The sequence below is a fragment of the Lygodium microphyllum genome, chromosome 29, assembly GCF_053477565.2.
Source record: "Lygodium microphyllum isolate KBCC chromosome 29, Lygodium_microphyllum_v1.1.10, whole genome shotgun sequence".
NCBI lineage: Eukaryota > Viridiplantae > Streptophyta > Polypodiopsida > Schizaeales > Lygodiaceae > Lygodium > Lygodium microphyllum.
The window spans coordinates 72,853,569-72,870,427 of NC_141163.1; the positions used below are offsets into that span (position 1 = coordinate 72,853,569).

General features: G+C 40.2%; 1 protein-coding gene across 5 annotated transcripts in view; it reads left to right on the forward strand.

Annotated features, from left to right (window-relative positions):
• Nucleotides 1-16,859, forward strand: part of MRE11 (DNA repair and meiosis protein (Mre11)) — a 96,548-nt gene that overhangs the window by 38,404 nt on the left and 41,285 nt on the right. For all 5 annotated transcript variants that reach the window (XR_015689428.1, XM_087671055.1, XM_087671056.1 and 2 more), the window contains 7 exons: nucleotides 2,083-2,240; nucleotides 9,301-9,391; nucleotides 9,485-9,604; nucleotides 9,704-9,772; nucleotides 9,902-9,993; nucleotides 10,075-10,177; nucleotides 10,260-10,367. Coding sequence is in view for 4 of the 5 variants with exons in the window: in XM_087671055.1 (XP_087527181.1) it covers nucleotides 2,083-2,240; nucleotides 9,301-9,391; nucleotides 9,485-9,604; nucleotides 9,704-9,772; nucleotides 9,902-9,993; nucleotides 10,075-10,177; nucleotides 10,260-10,367 (741 nt within the window). In the remaining variant the exon portion in view is untranslated. The remainder of the gene's footprint in view (nucleotides 1-2,082; nucleotides 2,241-9,300; nucleotides 9,392-9,484; nucleotides 9,605-9,703; nucleotides 9,773-9,901; nucleotides 9,994-10,074; nucleotides 10,178-10,259; nucleotides 10,368-16,859) is intronic.

Here is a 16,859-nt window from a genome sequence, read left to right on the forward strand (position 1 = left end):
ACTGGTAGTGCACACACTGTCTCTTTCTTATAGAACTTTATGATCCAATTATCCCACTAAATATTTTGGAGCTTCATATTAATTGATTTAATGCATTTTGGAACTGTTATAAGAGCCAAAAAATGCTAGAAAAGTATGAAAAATGAAGTGGTAATATCTTGTGGCTTAATACAAGGGGCAGGACCAATTACCTATCTGTGGGATGCACATGTGAACAGTGGCAATGACTAAACACTTTACAGGCCTAGGCCAATTAATATTGTGGACATAGACTTACACCACCATGTGAGTGGGTGATGTGGTAGGCATGTTGTGCAAAGCTTGGGGGGTGATTCTTCATAATTACGTATATGTAAGATATATGTATGAACATGGGCTAAGGCCAAAGAGTTTAGGGGCTTAGGCTAATTAATGTGTGAATGGGGACTAAAGCCAAGTAAGTGGGTGATGTGATAGGCATGCATTTCAAGTATTGAGGATTAATTTGCATTAGACGTATTGAGGATTAATTTGATAATCAATAAAGTAGTTGTGCAAAGGCTGGCAAAGCTTTTGAAGCCTTAATACTCTTGGCAAATCTTTCTTCTCTTTTGTAAACCCAAGATTCAACGATGAAGGACAGATAGAAGAGGTGATGAATAATTGTTCAGAGGTTGTGACCATGATTTCCTCTCATTTCTCTTGCGAAGATCGATGATAACTAATCTTTCTAGCAAACTGTAGTTTGTTGGGTTGAGTTTTGAGGACCATATTAACAGATCGTGCAAATGATCCTATTTAGCCTACAGTATTGCCACAAGCATTTCCTGTTAACAAATGGGTAAGAGCCATTGAATTCAAACATGTCCTTGAAGATCATGTTCTTGGAGGGCTTGCTGTCATTTTGGCAGGTTTGAGACAAGAAATTGAGTTGGGAAACCTCAAGCCAAGCTAAACAAAAAAGGAAAATCATGTTCTTGAAGATCATGTTCTTGGAGGGCTTGCTGTGATTTTGGCAGGTTTGAGACAAGAAATTGAGTTGGGAAACCTCAAGCCAAGCTAAACCTCAAACATGTCCTTGAAGATCATGTTCTTGGAGGGCTTGCTGTCATTTTGGCAGGTTTGAGACAAGAAATTGAGTTGGGAAACCTCAAGCCAAGCTAAACACAAAAGGAAAATTCATAAGGATGGTGGCTTTTGAATATTTCTAAGACTGAATATTTGAGATCCTTGATTTGTGTTTTTCAGCTATGACCTTCTCAACGGTTGAAGTAATTTCAACAAGCAGCTGGAACGAATAACGAGTTTCACTACTGGGTCTTGGGTCTGCTAAGATGAACGGTCTTGTACAATGTAGTTTCAAGACCAAAAGTAAAATACAATATAAAACACAAAGAACAACATAATTCCCTAGAAGCTAATCACAAGGAGATTCTAATATAAGAGTTGCATGAATAACTGTTCTGGTGTCTGTCATGCTAGATTGTATATAATTTCAGCTGAAAGAAGGTGCTAAATAACATTATCAAGAAAAGCTTCTCTTGCTCCTCGTGCTTGGAGTTATTTTGTAGTCTCTACCACTCCTGATAAAGAGTGTGAATGATCTCTATCCATGAGTGCGCATCATGCCACGTAGTTATTCCGAGCAATGGTACAAGCAATCAAACCTCATATATGACAATGTCCCAAAGCTCACAGTTTGTGATATGTCTGGTGTAGGAATAATGCCGTGCAAGCTTCACATTTACTAACACATTTAGTGACATTTGAATTGAGTTCCTTGAATTGACGGATTGCTATTGCCAGTTCTCGTATGGTTAAAGATTTTGAAGTATGTTTTTTGCAATCGCCTACTTTTCTTTGTTTTGAGCATTGAGTGCATCAGGCTTCTATACAATGAGTTAAAAGGAGTTCCATATCAAAAGCATTGGGAGCAGTGTAGTTCCGTTTACGCTGTGTTATTCATGACATGAACTACTTTCACATATGGCCTTTCTATATGATGAAAATGCACGATTTAACTCAAATGGAAAAACACAAAGAAGCAAAGGAGCGATGAACATTGCCTTTTCCCAAATGCTGACCAGTGATTTGTGCTTTCAGGTCGACTTTCTACTATTAGGGGGAGACCTTTTCCATGAAAACAAACCCTCACGGACAACTCTAGTCCGAACATTGGAGATTCTACGACATTATTGCCTCAATGATCGACCAGTGCAGTTTCAAGTTGTTAGTGACCAGACAATAAACTTTCCTAACAGGTTAGGTGAACCTCAAAAGGTTATGAAGCTTGAATTCAAAGTGTTTACTTGTACAAAGACGCTCTAGCTCAATTGAGCAACTGTATTATGAAGTCAGATATATGCTAAATGAGGAGCACAATCTTCTTTGCTTTCCAATATCCAGTTTGGGACCTATGTCGGTCTTATTTCTTTCACTGATATTGCCTGGTTAATTCTTGAAATCCAAGAGATGTGTCTGCCAGCAGCACCAGTTTTGTAAGTGGAATTTGGCAGTTCAAGATTCATTAGGGGTGAGCTGTGGAGGTTAAGCAAAACTGTACCTTAGATACTCTTTCTTAATTATTTTTCTCCATTATGTTTTAGATGATGGTTGGGATTGTTATCATGCAATGATTGTGTGGGCTAGAGATAAATGATGTGCGTGTCAACAAGCCTTGATGGATGGGAAACATGAACCCTATGTCCAGGTTTAGTCTTGTCGGCAGAAAAGGTGGAGTGCTGGCTTGTTAATGCAACTTGGGCAGCTTACTGACTTAGGTGATTGACTATGCTGTCTTCTATCATCCAACACGGTCTCTAGTGTTGCTTGACTTGAGTGCTTAATGCTTCTCTTGTTGCTCTTTATTGCTCTCTGATGGCCATGTTTCCTTTCTGGGATCCTATAACTTGTGTACTGTTTCGGAGAAAAAGAACATCAGCTCGTAATTGAGTGTGATTTGTCCATTGACCTTCCTTGTGATTCATGCCATATCTAGCAGCCCCACTGCTTCGTTGTATTTGTTACTGCTGTCTTTTTTTTGATTGACTCATTAGTTTGCTGAGGTGCTGCCACCCCTGTGCTGTTTCATGCTTTGCCATCTACATGCTTTCTGCATGGCCATACCTGCTTGCAATCCTTTTTTTTCTGAGAAAGGACTCAAATTTTTTCGGGGGGGATCCCCTCCAAATATTAGCTGAGAGAACGGACAAGAGCCATGCTAGCAGTTTTTCCTATATGCAGATAGGATAGCTCGCAAGCTGAATGAACAATGGAGCTTGGTTGCACCGGGACCCCCCCTTCTCAGTAAACCTCCCAAGGCGGTGGAGGACCGACCAAGTGTTCGAGTGGGCAAGAGCCTACCTAGACTTACATGAATAGCATGTCTCTCAAGATGAGAGCGATTGTTTGCAAAACTATCCAAGTGTAAATTTTTTCGCATGGAGCTTTCATATCTTGAACATGTCATCTTGATTGATGGCATATGTCTTGATCTTGAAAAGGTTCAAGTAGTGCTCGATTGGCCTAAGCATGTTAGTTTGCTAGTTGTTTGGACCAATCAACACGATCAACGTTTTTGAACATTGAAACGATTGGTTACTAGGGTGTCTTTATCAAGATGGCTGACGTGTTGCATTTGCGAGCCATAAGCTCATGGATGCCCAAACATGTTATGCCACTCAAGAAAAGGAATTGTTGGTGGTCATCCATGCATGATGTCCGGTTCATTATCTGGATTGACTACCATTCATTGAAGTACCTCTGTGCTTGGCCTGATCTCCATAGGTAGAAGGCGAGATAGATAGAGGTTATATAGGAGTTTGACTTTGTAGTTGTTACTGAAAGGGTGCAACTAATATGGTTGCTGATACCCTTCGTGAGATCCATGAGGATAATGCCTTGTTGTTCTCTGAAATTTTGATTGATTTCTATCTTTCGCTCAAAGGGTATTGCCAAATGATCCTTACTTTGTTATATGATTTGTTGATTAGTTCAAGATGGATCTAGTAGCTCAAGAAGCTTTGGTGGTTTAGATTTCCAAAAGCTAGCTATTGAGTGAAATATGGTGGAAAAGTATTTCTTTCATAATGGATTACTTTTTAAACAAGGTAAAGTGTGCGTGCTTGACGATTGGGATATCCACAAAAAAATTCTGTACGAGTGACATGACATTTTGAGCGTAGAACATCTTGACATACACTAGACTTTGGCCTTGGTTACTTGCTACTTTTATTGGTTGCACATGAAGTCTTTGGGTGAGTAATATGTGCTTGAGTGTCCATAGTGTTAGCTTAATAATGTTGAGTATCGCACACAAGTGGAGATCTTACATCCTTTACAAATTCCCAATAAGAGGTGGAGTAGTATTTCTATGGATTTTGTAGTAAGATTAACCTGTATGAATTGAGTGGTCAACCGATTAATCAAAATGGCTTGATTCATTCTCACAAAGATGACCGTCAGAATCCATGAGTTGGCTGGTCTCTTTATTGTTATCTTTACAGGATTTATGGTTTACCCAATGAAGTAGTTAGTGATCAAGACCGTAAGTTCATTGGTTGTTTCTTATAGATGATTTTTCAAAAATTGGAAACTCCATTGTTCATGTTGTCCTTTGAGTATTCTTAGATTGAGTTTGCTTCTAACAATGTTAAGCACTTGGCTATTGGTTATAGCCTATTTATGCTTATGCACAGTTATGAGTCGAAGAAACCACCGATTGCCATTGAGCTCAGGGGGTAAAATTGGATTTCGTGTTGGACTTTTTGTAGAATACGTAGGAGACGTTGATGATTGTGAGGGAAAGTATTAAAATGGCCCAAAATTGTGCCTTTTTTATGTTAATCAACATCACTTCTCTCGAAAGCTGCAAGAGGATATGTGGGTTTACCCTAAAGTCCCAAAGGACTTTGATTCAATGATTATTGGCAAGTGCCATAAGTTATCTTTGATGCATTGCAGTGCTGTCTAGATTATCAAGAGCCTGGAGGGTAAGTATCATATCTTATGAGCTTGATTTACCTCTAGAGATCCAAGTTCACCCTATGTTCCATGTGAATCGTTTAAAAAAATGACTTGGGCAAGATGAGTTGATAGTTCCGATTGAGGAAGTCCCATGGCTTGAGGGCGCATCTCGATATATTCCACTCGAACCGGAATTGGTTCTTGACCATAGGACTAAACAATTGTGCTAGATTGTTTGTCTTGAGTATTTGATTAAGTGGAAGAATCACCTAGGAGCTGGAAGGGGGAAAGTTTTACATCCTTGGACATTTGGATGAATGTTAGTAGCATTGGTCACAGTGACTTAGTGTGAATGCACAAAGGACACTTCAGGGTTAGGGCATTCGAGTCCTATTTGTAGGACTCAAGAATGTGAAGATATGCTAGGGCTTGCACAGAGAAAACACAAAATGTATGAACATAGTTAAAATACAATAACTTAGACTATAATGCAATAAACACGAACCCTAAACACATAATGCAAAACACAAAAATGCAAAACGCAAACACAAAGACAAATAGAGAAGAAATATAACTTTGAAGTGAATGAATAAATAATGTAAATGCATGAGAGAATGTACAGAATGCTTAAGGGCAGAGGTGTTGAACAACCAATGGCTCTCATCATTCATGGGAGTGGGGTTGAGGGAGGTGTTGATGTGTGTCGTCCATCAAAGTCGGATCGCGAGTGTAGTAACCGCTAGTCAGAGCAAAGGTTGATGAAGCGAATTGCTGAAAATATAAAAGTGACTTGCAATAGAGCTAAATGTAAATTAGTCCGATACAAGAAATGGAAGGGCAACATGTTGAAAACTGGAATGCAACAATTTAAAATGCAACAATGTAACTACCCGAAGATGATGGTAGTTGTGTCAAAAATGACAGAGATTAGAGAGAGAGTAGGGTTTGCGGGAAGAAACACCGAGTGTGTACGGCAAACACTGAGAGAGAAGAGAAACTCAAAAACATAAGAACACGGTGATGATATTTGGGGTTATTAGTGCGAAACCTTAAATGAAGTGTGTAAACTGAACAAGCGGTTTCTCAACAAGTTGATCATCGATAGCAATGGGGGGCTAGGTGATAGCTGTAGACCACATAGCAATAGTTATCGGGGGGTGGATAGCCAGTCGAAGAGGGCTGATAGTTGAGACTTGCAAGACAAGGATGGGTTGCAGGGTGGGCAGCCTCTCTATTTATAGATACAAAAGGATTCTCCCAAATTAGGGTTTTGCATAGAAGCTCTCTAGGACCGTGCACTATTTAATGAAACTTTTGGTAATTTACATGTTTTGGGGCTGTTTTAAAAGAGCTAATAAGTTTGTAATGCATTTTTAGCTCAACAACCCCTCTCAGGCCCAAAACTATGTTTTACCCTAAGGCATCCTATCCCAAAGGAGCTAGGGTATCATACAAAGGGTGCATGTCGGTTGCATAGTGGCCTACCAAGACTATTGAGGTGATGGTTATCTTACCAAGGGAGCCCAAGTGATCACCCTAGAGAGGCCAAGGCATTAGATAGAGGATGCTTGTCGGTTGTCTAGTGGCCTACTAGGACCTACAAAGGCAGATGAAACCACATTGAACTTTTTTTTTGGGGAGAAGATATGGCTTGCGACTTGTGAAGTAATTGTGCCTTGGAGGGAGAATAAAAAGGGATGGTTAGATCCACCACATCACAAAATAAACAAGCTATCCTGACCACTTGTGAAGTAATTGTGCCTTGGGGGGAGAATAAAAAGGGATGGTTAGATCCACCACATCACAAAATAGGCAAGCTATCTTGATCACTTGAGAGTGTCAATGATGAGGAAAAAAGGAGAAGATTTATATAGGTGTGGTGGTAAGATGGTGAAAGAACCGCCGGTGGAAACTGCACATGGATCAAGGTGCCACTTGGACATTGTTCCTTGTGGGAAATTGTTCACTTGCCCAAGTGCCCTACTAGAAGTGTAGAAAATGGTGGTTAAATGATAAAAACACCTCAACTAAAAGGAAAGAAAGATAGTCCACCAGGATTAAAAGGAACATGCCCACCGGGGTCAAATGGGAATCTATTAGCAACCTCATAAGATTGGTCTGGATTAAGATCCTCATCATACTCTTCAAATTCAGCTTGTGCACACATAGTTGGTTCTTGAACAACCCCTTAATCCTTATCCTCAAGTACTATCATGTTGTATTTCTTGGCTTTAGCATTTTTGTAAGTGCACTTAGGTTCATGATCAATCATATATTTTTCACCACATTTAAAACATAGGCCATTCTCTTTGCACTTTCTTAAAAGGTCCATAGGTATAAACTTGCCATTATTTGCTAAATTATTTCTAAGTGTATTATCATAGTTGGTTCTTGAATAACCCCTTAATCCTTATCCTCAAGTACTATCATATTGTATTTCTTGGCTTTAACATTCTTGTAAGTGCACTTAGGTGCATGATTAGTCATATATTTTTCACCACATTTAAAACATAGGCCATTCTCTTTGCACTCTCTTAAAAGGTCCATAGGTATAAACTTGCCATTATTTGCTAAATTATTTCTAAGTCTATTATCACCTTGTTTTGACTCAACTTTGTGGCTGATTGCTGACTTTGAAGCACTTTGCTGTCTTGAAGCATTGAATGTGGGCAGAGCAGTCCAATAGTTGGTGGCTCTCACAGCAGTGGGTTGAGGGAGGTGTCAATGTGTGTCATCCAGTGGAGATGGATGCCGAGTGCAATAACTGCCAGTTAGAGCACAGGCTAATGAAGAAAAGTGCTGAAAACACAAAAACAACACGTTGTAGATGCAAATGCAAATCAAGCCAATGCTGGAACTGGAAGGGCAGCAGGGTGGAAATGTGAATGCAGCAGTTTTTGGGGCTGGAACTAGTAAATGCAGCAATGTAACTGCTTGAAGATGATGGTAGTTGATCATTGGCAGTAGTGGTGTGGTGGGTGATTGGGTGACAGTTGTAGACCACATAGCAGCAGTTGTTCGGGGGTGGGCAGCTAGTGAAAAAGGGCTGATGGCTGAAACCTACAAGACAAGGATGGGCTGAACAGTGGGCAGTGTCTCTCTTTATTGATGTAGAAGGATCCTCCCAAATTAGGGTTTTGCTTATGGAACATAGAAATTCTCTAGGACCGCACACCGTTTAATGAAACCTTTGGTAATCTACATGTTTTGGGGCTGTTTTAAAAGAGCTGGTTAGTATGTAATGTATTTTTAGTTCAATAGAGGCTCTGTTGTGCACATCTTGTGTGATTACCACTCTTGGACTCTTGGCCCACATGCAGACATGTTTGTATTTTGGGATGTTGTGGACTAGTGGTATGGAACGCCAACCCTTGGAACATGGTTGTGACCCGGAGTGTGTTGCTAGCTCCTAGGCTTGAGGTAAGCTTGTTTGGCTCTATGGCTGGGAGGTGAGTTTGATGTCCAATCCCTTTATATTTGTGGATACAGCTTGTGTCGCATCTTGTGTGCAGGTTGGATATTAGGTGGACATTTGAGGTGGGCTGGAGCAAGTCAACATAGAGGGGCATGGGCTGGAGTGGGGTAACACAAAGGGTAGGTAGTGCCGAGGGTGGGCCAGCAGCGCAAGGGGGATAGGACCGGCAACAAAGAGTGGGGCAGCATTGAGGGCGAGGCAGTGCATAGGGTGGGGCAATGCGAGGTTAAGGGATGGTGGTTGCAGGCAAGTAGGGTCATCAGGTATGTGATGGTAGCTCATGGGGGAGGGGGTGACTGCTTGCTTGCAGGGATATATCTAAGATATTGATCTATGCTCTAACACAAACATACCTGCTAGAGAGGGCTACATCATATTTTTGCATCAATATTGGTGGTGGTTTGCTGAACTTCAGATTTGTTCTTGGAGGATGACTCTCCCTCACACTCTCCCTTGGCATGCTCCCAAGAGACAGTGGCTGTTGGACAGCTTCCACTTCTTGAGCCTAAGTTGTATCTCTTCCTCACTCATTCATTATTGATTTATACTGAATTTATATTTCAAGGCTTTCTTTATTTCACACTGAATTCATATTCCAACTGTGTTACCCTTTAAAGACCTGGGGAATGCTAGAATCTTTTCTGATCCTAATGTTGTGGGGTAAATGTGTATTCTGATAGTCTTGTCATTTAGAATGGGGTGTTCTTAAGAAAAATTACAGCATAAATGCCTTCATGAAAAAGTCTGTTGCATTTCCTTTAAAAAAATCTGAGGGTGCAGGCTTTATAGGCTGATTGAATATGTTGTTTTCTCTTTCTGGACTTTCTCATTGATGGGAAAAGGTTTTACTTCAAGATAGCTGCTATATTGTTTGTCTGTAGATTTGGACATGTCAATTATGAGGATCCACATTTCAATGTAGGCTTACCAGTGTTTACTATCCATGGCAACCATGATGATCCAGCAGGAGTGGTATGGTTTAAATTATTTGGTTTAGAAATTGACATTGTCAACTTTTGTTTTGCCATGGTGAAGTGTAAAATTGTTTGGGCGTGCTTTCTGCAGGACAATCTTTCTGCTATAGACATCCTCTCTGCATGCAATCTTGTCAATTATTTTGGTAAAATGGTGTTAGGAGGTTCAGGTGTGGGCCAGATTACTCTGCATCCCATCCTTATTCAGAAAGTGAGATATCCCCTAATAGTTACAGGCATTGAAAGCTTTATGGTCACATAATCAGAGTTATAGTGATGAAAACAAAAGTAAGGGCTTTTTTTTTGGCAGGGAACAACGAAGGTGGCTCTATATGGTTTTGGAAACATACGTGATGAGCGCCTGAATCGTATGTTTCAGGTCAGCAAGTGTGAAATATATTCTCCTGGAGCCCATACACTACTCTGAATGCTGAAAAATTCAACAACACTTCTTATCCTCAACTTTTGAAGATATTCATTTCTTATTAGTGTTTACTACTTTTTACAGACTCCCCATGCAGTCCGGTGGATCCGCCCAGAAGTTCAGGATGATAACGCTGTCTCTGATTGGTTCAACATACTTGTTCTCCATCAGAATCGGTAATAAATTGTGCTGCAGATTTTTGACATATCCACTTGTTGATTTGACTACACCTTCGTTTGGCTCATATGCAATTACAGGGTCAAAACAAATCCCAAAAATGCAATCAATGAGCAGTTCTTACCACGCTTTTTGGATTTTGTAATATGGGGACATGAGCATGAGTGTTTGATAGATCCAGAGGTCAAATTCATGCTCACTGTATACCTTCTTATCGTCCTCAAAGCACTGAAACGACTATGAACATCTGCTTTTTGGCATGCAGGAAGTAGCTGGTATGGGTTTCCACTTGTCTCAGCCAGGATCATCTGTAGCTACTTCTCTCATTGATGGTGAAGCGAAGCCAAAGCATGTGCTTCTGCTAGAAATCAAGGCATGTCTTTAGTCAAATATAAGCTTTTTGGCATTTAATAGTTAAACGTGTGTTCACACCGATGTGGAAACTCGGGTTACCTCAGTTTGTAATATTTTTCATTCCTCTCTAGAACTTGTAAAAAGAGATTTGCCAGATTTAGAAAGCAGTATAACTGTGATATGGACATTGCTATGCTGGAGAGTTTCATATTTGGACAGTTATCTTATTCAGATACATATTTTTAAAAATTCCTCTTGATATTTAATTGGGCAGAAGTGGTTGGGTGAGCTTAGAATGGTTGTTTGCAAACATCAGCCATTTGGGAGTGCAAATTTACTAGTCTATCTTGAGTAGGCTGAGCTGATGTTACCTGAAGTGAAGAGGTAATGCATCTCAACTGGTTGTAAGTCTCACCAACTTGCAGCTCAGCAGCAGTTCATACTGTTCTAGTTGAGCAAATTTCTCTGAGAAGATGGACCCAGATCAAATTATCAAGCTTTCGCTTGAGGTTTGAACACTTCATATATAGGATAATATGATTATGTCCCTTGCTTTAGCAGCCTCTCAAATATTTTTACTCTTGACAGAAAGACACAATGGGTTGCCTCCATATAGGCTGCACTGACATGGTAGAAAGTTTGCAAACCTTGGAACATACATTTGTAAATCTGGCGGGGACCCTACAACACCATGTTAGAAAAATGTGCTGATAATGTGCATTATCTTGTTTAGACAAGATTGTGGACTGTTTGACAGTTCGGACTGGCTTTAACAACTGGTTTGAAAAGTATCTCAGATTGTCAGCTAATTTTGCTTCCCTCATCTCAGTATCACTGCTGTATATCTGCATATCCACTCCACACCACAGATCTTTACAAACTGCAACTTAATTTGTTTTTTCACATATGATTGAGAAATCACAAGAGGATCCCTGGTGTCGATTTCTGTAATAAAGTGATGCAAACACTGGTTTTAGAGTCCCCTTGTGTTCAAAGGGTGTGCTCATAACCAAGATTGCGAGTCCAAGTCTCTCTAACACAATAACACCATTGACAGGGATGCGTATGCTCTTTCAGTGTTTCTGGTATGCTATCCATATTCAAACCTTGTTTACATGCTTTAAAGAGCAGTCATTTATCCATAAGTCTATCCTGAGGGGGCAGTCTGTGATTGGGATTCGAGCAGCTGAGAACTAGGTTCTGAAGTCATGCCTAAAGGCCGACCTAATCCATGTGATGGAAAATATACCACCCGACCTTCAGGTTAAAACCATGTCTTGAAGAATCATAAATTATTTCATGGATAGCAATATGTTCTCAAGGATTCAAGACTAACATTGGAGCAATGATATTGTGATAGGCATTGCATAGGGCAAAGCAATGGACTTATTTTGGGAAGATTTTGGAGGAGGATATCATAATCATGTGGTCACATTGAACTTTGGATGATCTATTCTTTAATAAAATGGATATTTGCATCATTTAATAAACTTCAAATTATCTTGGTTTTCTATTTAGCTCGAAAATGTGGATGGATGTAGGGGCATAAATCAAGGAAGTACAACTTTTGGTAGACAACGAACTAACATCGAATAATGGGCCACCATTCAGGAAGATTTTTGAAGCACTTACTTTTGAAGTACCAATCAGTTTTTGCAGGATATGTATCTGAGGAATAGTCCAAGCTGGAGCTGCATTGAGAACTTAATGCATAATGTTTGGGTTGTTTACAAGAAAATTGTAAGATATGATGCTAGTGGTAGAGGAAATAGTTGTCATTGCAAATACCATGATTTTTCACAGAAGTTACATGAAGGGGATACAAAGTGCCAACTTTGGCTCCTTTAGCAACAACAAATGATTCCTTGTGAACTTTTCTTGACTGACTCCCAAAAGTAGTAAGAGTATAGACTAGTAGATGTCAAGCTCTTAGTAAGCTTGGGTATATAGCACACATTCCGAAGAGTAAAGGTAGATCCATTCTAAAAAGCAAACTGCACATCACTTTCACCAACTATGTCACATACATGTTCATTACTGAGATGGATTGATCCATGTCTGTTGTTGTGTGTGATTGTGCCACGGGGTGAACCATGGATTAGATTTTGTGGGAATTAGGGAAAGAATTTGTTTGGACATTTGGATTGTGGGGGGAGCAATACAAAAGAGAGGGGAAATCTTGGGGTGCATGGTGGGGTTATGCTTATTTAGCAGCCCTATAAGCTGATAACAATGTGAAACATGATGAACTATGAGTAATGGTCACAATTTAAAAGTCATATCAAGTTTCAAACATCCAATTGTCAAGGGTGTTACACAAACATGGATGGCAGGAGTTATTGAAAATGGGAAATGGAAATAGGTTCCAAAGTTGCGAGATAGATTTTAGATTATACACAAAAGGTAAGCTTGTGTATGTATTTGAACTTCTAACTAAGACTATTCAATATTTGAAACTCAAGAGTGTACAATACACACGATGTCATATAAGCTCAAAAAAGAGAGTTTGAAATTCCAGTCAAGACTCAGGACACAAACACAATCTACAAAACAAACTTCCAATAATCATCATGTTCACAATCCATGAAATGATCAACTATATAATACTAGTAAAATATATGTCTAGTCTTGGACATGATCGCTTTGCATAATCCATTATCTTGTGTGATGCATGGGTTTTCTTTGCCTCCTTGTCCTCTTAGTTGCTATCAGTACTACTATATACCACTAGTAGAGGAAGACGGGATATCCTCATTTGAGTGAGACTCCAATGAAAGCTGGTGTTGACACAGCAATGTTGGCTGAGCTTGGTGGAGATGATTGTGAGGTGGAAGTAGCACATTGACCTCAAGCTTCTCTCATAATTGTGACTTAGTGGTCTGATTTGCAGTTGTAGATATCTTCTCTTAAAGCATCTTATAGATAGTAAGATCACCCATCTTCTTTATGTTGATTTTATCCACATTCACTTGCTTCGACTCTAGAGCAAAGAAGGATCTCTCAATCAAATAGAGGTTGCCATGACAAAATGTAACTCTCTCCAATTGTGATTGCCTCAATATTTTTGCAATAGGGCCCCATCTATTATATTTCCTCTTAGTAGAAGGTGAATCACAATGTTGTGAGAAAACATGTTTTCTTCATATACAAAATAGGAAAATATGAGCTAAAAGCCATGAAGATGATGAATTTCTACTATTTATACATGTCCATTGTTTACTTATCAATATTAGAGCGTTCAGATACTTCTTCCACAAGAAGTTGGCTGAAGTTCTCTCTTGCAACTTGCTAGTGGGATGATAAAAGAGATTGTTATGTGGAATCAAGAGATCATCCTCAAGACAGGTAGTAACATCTCCATCAACCACTTTTTAAATTACTTCGTAACCCCGCTTCTAGCTTGTCATTTGAGAATTGCTCTTCATTACACCACAAGTGATATATGGAATGTGCAATTGTATGATTGGCTTGTGAAACCAATCCCATCTGTTGTTCCATATTGCACGAATGTCATACATCATATAGTAATTGTACTAGTTGCAATCACATGTATAAATAACTCGTAGTAATTGCTAATAGAAAATTAACTAATCTACGAGGTAATGTAGGAGAAAAATGAGCAATTTACTTTTCTTGAGATTAGTGCATGCTTCTCTTTAACACTTTTTAATCTTTTCCATGTACTTACAGATCTAAAGTGTTCTCCATATTTGTGATCCGCAACATCATATATATGGGACTGATAGATGCCTTGCATCCTACCAGTAAGCTTTATCCATGTCATTTTGGCAAAGGCTTTTGCTTGAAACCTCTTTCCCCAAGCAACCCATTCCCTCGAGAGTATTGTTATTAGAAGTCCATGATGGACTTTCCAACCATAAATATATAACCAAAATGGATGACTGATGGGTTTAACTAATCCAAGTCATTGTTAGCCATGTAAATAGGATGCACTCCAGGCGTGTAAGTGGCAAACTTAACAATGCTCTTTTCTCTTTTGAATATTGAATCTTTCCAAGATTCTTCATAATTAAGTTCAATCAATGAGATGCACATTGAGTCCACCCTATCTTGGAAAACTCTTTCTTGCTACAACTTGTACTACAATTTTTGTCAGATGGGAGAGGATCGAGGTGCAGCTGAAGTGCAGTAGACAGTGTGAGAGTGAGAGACAGAGTTGAGCACGATACCCAATGCAATAGTACTGAATAGAGTATTAGCTGAAAGTACAAATGATAACCCTTATACCTTAGGGTTATAAGGGGCTGTTCACACCCAAACACAGTAAGTGCCCGTAAGTGTGCACCACAAGCACATACAAAATAGTACACATAATCTGGGGAAAAAACCTCTCCTACCGAGAGTAAAAAGTGCCCCAGTGTCCTAGTGATCACCCGCACACTCCCATATGAGCGTAGGCGTAAGTAAGGCGTGTGAGATACCCAACAAACCCCCTTGGAGTGAAGAGTGATCAAGTGTACAAGGATCATCCGCCACCAAAGGGCGTCAAATTCAAAGCATCGCGAAATGCTTCAAATTTGTCTCGTGGAAGAGCTTTGGTGAAGATGTCTGCCACATTGCTGGTGGTAGGACAGTAGACAAGGCTGATATCACCTGCATGTAGCCTCTCTCTGACAAAGTGGTAGTGAATCTCTATGTGTTTCGTGCGAGCATGAAACACAGGGTTCCGTGCCACTGCAATGGCACTCTGACTGTCAGTATATAAAGGAGTAGGCTCCGTAACAGATACATCCAAATCAGCAAGTAAGCGTCTAAGCCATACGCACTCAACTGCAGTAGTGAAGGCTGCCTTGTACTCAGCTTCACATGACGACGTGGCAACAGTGGATTGTTTCTTGCTAAGCCAAGAAATGCATGACGAGCCAAGAAAGAAACAATTGCCACTAGTGGAGTGACGAGTATCAAAATCACCAGCCCAATCAGAGTCACTGTAAGCATGTAACTGCAGTGGTCCCCCCTTGGCATAAAGCAATCCAAGAGCTCTAGTACCCTGCAAGTAACGAAACACACGCTTCACAGCTTGCCAATGCGACATACGAGGCTGATGCATGTACCTGCTCAAAACTGAAACGGCAAACTGTATGTCTGGCCGAGTGTGGCATAGATAGATGAGACATCCCACTGTTGGAGCATAAGTATGGATATCAAACAAATCACTGTCATCATGTAATGACAGTTTGAGCCCAGGTTCCATGGGTGTACAAACTGGCTTGCAATCCTGTAAGCCAAACTTCTCAAGAAGTTGCCCAATGTACCTTGACTGACATAATCCAATGCCTCTAGCATCATGTACGAACTGGATGCCCAAGTAATAGTGCAAAATACCCAAGTCAGACATGTCAAAAGTTTGCTGTAAATTATTTTTGAATGCTGAAATCTGATCAGCATGTGTTCCAGTGAGCAAAAGGTCATCTACATATAGACACAAAATCAGCATGGATCCCCCCTCTTTATGTACATAAAGGGTAGACTCAGATGGGCTGTTTACAAACCCCTGACTAAGCAAGAAAGCATCTATCTTTGCGTACCAAGCTCGTGGAGCTTGTTTCAAACCATATAGAGCTTTTTTCAGCTTGCATACTAAATTTTCTGAGCCTTCAACTGCAAAACCAATGGGCTGCTGTACATACACTTCTTCCTGAAGTTCCCCATGTAAGAATGCAGTCTTTATATCTAGCTGATGCACTTTCCAACCAAAATGTGCAGCCAAGGCAATCATAGACCGAATGGTTGTCATACGGGAGGTAGGAGCAAAGGTCTCCTCATAGTCAATGCCCTTTTTCTGTGCGTAGCCTTTAGCTACCAGCCGTGCCTTGTACTTATCTATGGATCCATCTGCATTCCTTTTCAATTTGTAGACCCATTTCGTACCAATGGCACGCTTGCCAACTGGCAAAGACACCAAATCCCAAGTATGATTCTTATGAATAGAATCCAATTCAGCTTGCATGGCTGCCATCCAATGCACACTATGTCGTGCATCCTCAAAACATTCAGGCTCCTCATTATCATGAGTACATGCTGCCATAACAAACTCCATGGAATGTGCTGAATCATGCAGTCGAGTTTGCCTTCGAGTACGACCAGCCAAGGGTGTTTCCAAATGACTATCTCTCATAGTCTGCGTGTACCATCTAGGCACCTGTCTTGCTTCCTGACTGTGTACAAGTTCCTGCTGAATTTCAGTTTCAGCAATGTGCTGATTTACTGCATGTTCCATAGGAGCAGCTGGCTGAACATTAGGTTCATTTGCTGAAGTACCAGCTGAATCACCAAATGTGATGGGCAGCAGCCCTTCAAAGACATCACGGGCAGCCTGATATGTATCAAAACCAGTCAAGGATAATTCTGATTTTTCATCAAATACAACATCCCTGCTGACAAAAACCTTCTTGGTCACGGGATCATAGAGTCTGTAGCCTTTGCTTTCGCTGCTATATCCCATAAAGATGCATTTTACAGCCTTGTTGTCCAACTTCTTTCGAAGTAC